The sequence below is a fragment of the Tasmannia lanceolata genome, unplaced genomic scaffold (genome assembly GCF_043159265.1).
Source record: "Tasmannia lanceolata isolate RefF3 unplaced genomic scaffold, GAP_Taslan_0.1 ptg000003l, whole genome shotgun sequence".
NCBI classification, from domain to species: domain Eukaryota; kingdom Viridiplantae; phylum Streptophyta; class Magnoliopsida; order Canellales; family Winteraceae; genus Tasmannia; species Tasmannia lanceolata.
In genome coordinates, this window is record NW_027518680.1 from 10741565 (window position 1) to 10748642 (window position 7078).

At 50.4% G+C, this 7078-nt stretch overlaps 1 protein-coding gene across 1 annotated transcript; it reads left to right on the plus strand.

Annotated features, from left to right (window-relative positions):
• Positions 1-4134: 4134 nt before the first annotated feature.
• Positions 4135-5091, plus strand: LOC143865140 (uncharacterized). Its single transcript, XM_077375783.1, has 2 exons — positions 4135-4467; positions 4687-5091. The coding sequence occupies exons 1-2, from the start codon at positions 4135-4137 to the stop codon at positions 5089-5091; spliced, it is 738 nt and encodes a 245-aa protein (XP_077231898.1).
• The last annotated feature ends 1987 nt before the right edge of the window (positions 5092-7078 follow it).

Below are 7078 nucleotides of genomic sequence, written 5' to 3' on the forward strand. Positions count from 1 at the left end.
TCCTGTGCTGAAGACTGTTATAATTACTATTTATAATTACTATACAAGATTACTATTCAAAACTACTATTCATAATTACTATTTATAGGTACTATTCAAAACTACTATTCATAATTACTATTTATAAGTACTATTCAAAACTACTATTCATAATTACTATTTATAAGTACTATTCAAAAACTACTATTCATAGTAGGACCCGCTGTTGTGGGACCCGCTGTGGGACCCGCTGATGTGGGACCTGCTGTGGGACCCGCCGATGTGGGACCCGCTGTGGGACCTACTGATGTGGGACCCGCTGTGGGACCCGCTGCTGTGGGACCCGCTGTGGGACCCGCGGTTGTGGGACCCGCTGCGGGACCCGCTGATGTGGGACCCGCTGATGTGGGACCCACTGCTGTGGGACCCGCTGTGGGACCCGCTGATGTGGGACCCGCTGATGTGGGACCCGTTGATGTGGGACCCACTGTGGGACCCACTGATGTGGGACCCGCTGATGTGGGACCCACTGTGGGACCCGCTGATGTGGGACCTGCTGATGTGGGACCAGCTGTGGGACCCGCTGATGTGGGACCCACTGTGGGACCCGCTGATGTGGGACCCACTGATGTGGGACCCGCCGCTGTGGGACCCACTGATGTGGGACCCGCTGTGGGACCCGCTACTGTGGTGTATCGTGTAGTGCAAAGAAGGACTAATTATAAAATAAAAAACTGAACTTACACCGGCTATAATAGGAGGAACAGAAGATCCAGGAAGATGTTGACGGAGTCGGTGTGCTTGTGTGGGGCCCGCTGCCGTTGGATGGGTTGTGGGGAGGCTTGCCGGAGAAGACGGTGTTTGGTGTATCTTGAAAACCTCTTTGCTATCAAAGGCTCAAAGCCCTCCCCCAAAACCAAAGGAAAAAAAATATCAACCCAAGAGAAATTTTGCACTCTGGCCGAGGAGAGAGCTCTTCAGCTCTCTTTTCTTTCTTTTTTTAGAAGAGAGGAATTCAACCTCCAATCCCCCTCCTTGCAGCCCCCGAGACTACAGCCTTTAAACAATACAAGAACCCCCGTGAATTCCGCTGGAATCAAGAATTAGGAGGTAGTCTTTGTTGGTGGGTGTAACGTGTTTCGCACTTCGCATGATTTCTGGCCCACAAGCCGAAAGCATGAGGCATTTATTTTTTTGACTTTTCTTTCCGGTCCTCAAAAAAATGTGTCTTGTGTTTTATCAGCAAAGGGACCCACCAAATGTGAGACCCAAATCTCATATAATCCAACTCGCCACTTCGCTTTTTTTTTTATATTATATATATATATATATATATATTTATATATGTAACCGACGACTTCTACTCTCTCTCTCTCTCTCTCTGCTGTTTTTTTTTTGAAAATCCCATCTCCTCTGTAAATGAGCTTTTTACTTTTTTTTACAAGAATAGAGGGGAGTGATATTGGCACCACCATTGATGGGCGCACAAACAAATGATAAGGCGCGCCCGTAACCTTTGTCCCATTCGGCCCAGGTTCGGCCCCACCCAGGATAAATCACCCCCCTTCTGCGCATTTACACTACAGCACCGTCTTAGCTCGTTCGCTAGGCAAACGCGATCGGATTTTGACGAAATTTTGCGGGGACCTAGCTGGGACCCAAAGCTAGCCTAGGGTTAAGTTTGGGACCCTAACTCATTGATTTGATGGGGTTTTTTGCAAAACTGGAAGGGTTTAGGGCACGGTCAAAATGGGGTGTCTACACTCCAGGATCAAACCAAACTCTATCAGCAACTTTGAGGACTTTGGGGATGATCTGGTCTGCCATTTCTTGAGAAGCCGTAGGCCAAGGAAAACAACATCCTTGATGGCCTTGCGGCAGGAGGACAATGAGCCTTTGAAGGCATTCGTGAGCCGCTTCAACAGGGAGGCACTCCAAGTGCCAAATCTAGATCCCTCAGCCGCCACGAACGCGCTCCTCGCGGGTGCTAGGTTCAACGACTTCTGCCGCTCAATGGCTCGCCAAAATCCGCATTCACTGGTGGATCTGATGGCCGGGGCTGAAGAGTACATAGCAGTTGAAGAGACACTGGCGGTCCTGGACTCAAATCGGAGGAGAACCTCTGAGGATAAAAATCCTACCAGGTAGCGTAGGGATGACATGGCCCCCAGGAAAGAGAAGTCTCCGCAAAGGAGGGAAGAAAATTTCACCCCTCTCAACACCTCCCGGAAACACATACTGGCCGCTATCAGTAGAGAAGAGTTCGTGAGGTGGCCGACCAGAATGCTCTCCAAGGGAAATAAGAGAGACCAATCAAAGTACTGTCAGTTCCACAGGGACCACGGTCACGACACGGACGAATGCTGGTAGCTCAAGGAAGAAATTGAGCTGCTGATTGGCCGGGGCTACTTGAAAAAGTATGTCCGCAGTGACGGCCACAGAGCAGAGCGCAGAGAGAAGAGTCCTCAGGGCCGCAGCCCTCGACGGTCGCAGCCGCCCCCTGCGAAGAACCAATCTCCCCCTCCATCGAGTCCACAACCAGAAGCACACCGATCCCAGCCAAGGGGAGTCATTGGCACAATTATGGGCAGATCCGCCGCTGGGGGCACATCGTCTGCTACTCGAAAAGCATATGCACGACAAGTCAACGCCGTGCACACATGCAGCAAGAAGATGAAGACAGAGAACGAGATCTCCTTCTCAGATGCGGATCTCGACAACCTGATACTGCCCCACGATGACGCCCTGGTCTTAACCATGCTCGTCGCCAACTGGGAGCTGAAGAAAATCCTGGTCGACAGTGGGAGTTCGGCCGATATTTTGTACTATCATGCTTTCGAAAGAATGATGATAGGTGACGACCGCTTAAAGCCGGCGAACTCAGATCTCTTCGGTTTCTCAGGGGAGGTCTTGAAAGTGGAGGGCCAGATTGAACTCCCAGTCCTCGTCGGAGAGCCGCCCTGCCAAATCTTCGCCATGGTCAACTTCCTAGTAGTGAGGGCCACTTCGGTCTATAGCGCTATCTTGGGACGGCCTGGCCAGAATCTGATCCGAGCAGTCGCTTCAGCGTATCACCAGAAGATGAAGTTTATTACGCCCAACGGCGTGGGAGAAGTCCGGGGAGACCAGCCCCAGTCCAGGGAGTGTTACGCAATGGCACTCAAGGGCAAAAATGCGGTGGATTCGCTGCTGAATGAGCTACTCGACCTGAGGGACGAAGCCCAGGGAACTCAGCCCGCCGAAGACCTCATCTCTATCCCTCTGTGCAAGGGTGATAAGGAGAAAGTCGTTCAGATCGGCTCCTCTCTAAACAACAGCGTCCAGCACCACCTCACCCAGTTTCTTCAAGACAATGCAGATGTCTTTGCATGGGCTCCCGTTGACATGCCCGGCATAGACCCGGAGGTCAGCACGCACAGACTTGGTGTTGACCCAACTTGCAGGCCGGTGAAATAGAAAAGAAGGCATTTCGCCCTCGAAAGGCGGCAAGCGATAAAAGAAGAGGTGGAGAGGCTCTTAAGGGCTGACTTCATCCGAGAAATCCAATACCCGGACTGGTTGGCAAATGTAGTCCTGGTGAAGAAGACCAATGGAAAATGGGGGACCTGCGTTGATTTCACTGATCTGAACAAGGCCTGTCCTAAGGACAGCTATCCGCTCCCAAAAATTGATCAGCTCATTGAAGCCACCGTAGGTGACGAATTATTAAGCTTCATGGACACCTTCTCCGGATACAATCAAATCAGGATGTATGAGTCGGACATACCCAAGACTTCCTTTGTGACGGATCAGGGGACTTACTGCTATCGCGTCATGCCCTTCAGCCTGAAAAATGCCGGAGCCACGTATCAGAGGCTCGTGAACAAGCTCTTCCAGAATCAGATCGGCCGCAATATGGAAGTCTATGTCGACGACATGCTAGTCAAAAGTCGGAGCTCACAATATCATGTGTCCGACTTGGTAGAAGCATTCCAAGTCCGAAGAAAGCACAATATGAAGCTCAACCCCACCAAGTGCACTTTCGGCGTCAGTTCGGGAAAGTTCTTGGGATTTATGGTAAGCCGAAGAGGGATAGAGGCCAATCCAGAAAAGATCAAGGCCGTGGTGGAGCTCACTCCACCAAAAACCATCAGAGAAGTACAACGGCTCACAGGAATGGTGGTCGCTCTGGGGCACTTCATTTCAAAATCCGCAGAGAGGTGCCTGCCCTTCTTCAATGCCGTCAAAGGACTCAAAACTGCGCCTTGGACAGAGGAGTGCCGGACTGCCTTCGAGGAGTTGAAGCAATACCTGTCCTCTCCACCATTGTTGGCAAAGCCGGAGCCAGGTGAGGAGCTACTCCTGTATCTGTCCGTGAGCCCCACGGCTCTAGCAGCAGTCTTAGTTCGTGAAGAGCACCGCCAGCAAAAGCCCGTCTACTATGTCAGCAAAGTTCTCCAAGAAGCCAAAATCAGGTACCGGCGGGTTGAGAAATTGGCTTACTCGCTGGTGATGGCAGCCAGGAAGTTGAGGCCGTATTTTCAAGCCCACACAATAAAGGTCCTGACCGATCAGCCGCTCAGGCAAGTTCTCCACCGACCAGACACCTCGGGGCGTCTTGTAAAATGGGTCGTAGAGCTGAGCAAATTCGACATCCAGTACGTGCCTAGGCCTGCAATAAAGGCTTAAGTCCTGGCAGACTTTGTGGCTGAATGCATCATCCCCCAGCCGGGCACTGAACCTGAAATTGTTCAAAACCCGGCTGTGGAGATGGAAGCCACGACTGAGGAGCGAGCAGGAGATGAGACCGAAAACGAAATCACCCCCGCACCAGCAGAACAGGATCCATCAACCGCCGAACTGATTTGGGAAGTGTACGTCGACGGGTCTTCGAACAAGGGTGGCTGTGGAGCCGGTTTGATTCTCACCGGACCTGACAACTTCACTGCAGATTACGCCCTAAGGTTTGGATTCCGCGCGTCAAATAATGAGGCAAAGTATGAAGCCCTCCTCGCCAGAATGAATCTTGCAGCCCAGGCCAGCGCCCAGAGGCTTAAAGCATACTGCGACTCCCAGCTGGTTGCAAACCAGATTCAAGGGGTCTATGAGGCCCGCGACGAGCGTATGGTCTAGTACCTCTCCCAGGTCCCCAAGCTAGCCAGCAAGTTCAAAAGTTTTGAGGTCATTAGAATCCCCAGAACAGAAAATACAAAAGTAGATGTGCTGTCTAAGCTGGCCGCGTCCGGATACACCACTCTCGGGAGTATATGCATGGAGTTTCTACAGAAGTCCAGTATCGAAGGTAAGGCCGCTGAAATTATGCAGGTAGAGCACGAATCCTGTTGGATGGATGAAATCATCGAGTATCTACGCAGCGGGAAGCTCCCCGAGGCGAAGAAGGACGCCCGCGAAGTGACACAGAGAGCAGCTCGGTTTTTCTTTGATGGTGAGAACCTGTACAAAAGGTCATATACCCTCCCGTACCTAAAGTGTCTCCGGCCAAGCAACGCCGCATACGCCCTACAAGAGATGCACGAAGGGATTTGTCGAGAACATTTGGGGGGCAAGACCCTGGCAATCAAAGTGCTGCTGAGAGGCCTGTACTGGCCTACCTTAAGACAAGACGCACTGAACCTGGTTAGAAGGTGCGAGAGATGCCAAAAATTCTCTCCCACCATCCACCAGCCTGCTGTATCCATGGCCCCTATCATCAGCCCGCTCCCTTTTGCAGTATGGGGGATGGACATCTTGGGCCCCTTTCCACCGGCCTCCGGAAGGCGCGCGTTCGTAGTAGTTGCAATTGACTATTTCACCAAGTGGGTGGAGGCTGAACCTCTGGCCCAGATCATAGAGCAGATGTAGACACCCCATTTTGACAGGGCCCTAAAGTCCCCAAAATCGAATATCCAATAGAATTCCCGAATTTCGAGTCCCCAGATGTCCCGAAATTAATCTCGAAATTCCTAAGGGCTGACCCCAAAATGAGAAGAAGGCTCGTGCTCTGGGCATCTGGTTGTGCACATTTGTGGGTACAAATCCCCAAGAGGTTGTTAGTATTCTTGAGAATCCCCCTGCAAAATTTCAGGGCAATCGGGCGAAAAATGAAAAAAAAAAAGGGCAAAATAAAATCAGAGCGGGGTAGTGTTGATGTTCTCTCTCTTTATTGTGGAAGAGGGGGTGAAACAATCAAGTGAGGGTGGTCATTGATGAAGAGAAAATCAAATAGGGCATAATGGCAGGAGGGTAAAATACCTCATCCTTGGGGTGCTTTTGTAAAGTGGGCATGGCTTTCTCTACAAGCCACATACTTAGACCATTGGATTAAAGAGATGAGGTGTAGGGTCAAGATTAGTTAGAACACTTTAGGGTTTTAGGGTTTCTAAAATGGAGTGTTTGTGGAGGGAGTAGATCAAGGGTGGAGATCACCCAAGGAAAGGAAGATACCACATAGAGGGTTAGGATTAGAGTTAGGGATTGAACCCTAAGTATAAAAATCAAAGAGAGCTTGTGGGAGAAAGGGGAGTCTCATTTTTCATTTGAGAAGAAAAACAGAGGAGAAGAGGGAGCCCATTCTCGTAGGAAAATATACAGAGAGGGAGAAGAGCAGAGAAGAAGAAAAAAAAAAAAAAAAAAACCAAAACCACCTTCTTCTCCGGCAAGCTTGCCGGAATCCGGCAAGCCTACAACCCCTCCATCTTCCTCCTCCGTTCCCTTCTACCACCATCACCACTACCATCTCAGCCAATACCCACCACCATCTTTGTTTACCCTGCAAACCCACATCCACCAAACCCACCTTCTCCGGCAAGCCTCCGGAGTCCAGATGGCTGAGTATACTGAAAATCTCGTCTTTACAGAAATGAGAGAGATGATGATGACATCCATGACCTGATAGACAGAGATCCCCTCATTATTCTTGAACTCGAGTGCTTCCAAGAACCCTACACCTGACCGTGTTGCACCTCTTTCGCCCACCATGGGAACCATTTCACCCATTCAACCCTTCATATATCTTACTACCTTTACCTGTGCCACCCTGGGGCTGGGAAGTAGATTGATTGCTAAGGGAAAATGAAAGATGCCAGAGCTTGAAATTAAGGAAATATCACCACGCCTGAGA

Coding starts and splice junctions, on each gene's coding strand:
- LOC143865140 (XM_077375783.1), top strand. CDS start 4,135: ATGGTGGTCGCTCTGGGGCACTTCATTTCAAAATCCGCAGAGAGGTGC. Junction 4,468..4,686: donor AGAAATTGGCTTACTCGCTG/GTGATGGCAGCC, acceptor ATCATCCCCCAG/CCGGGCACTGAACCTGAAAT.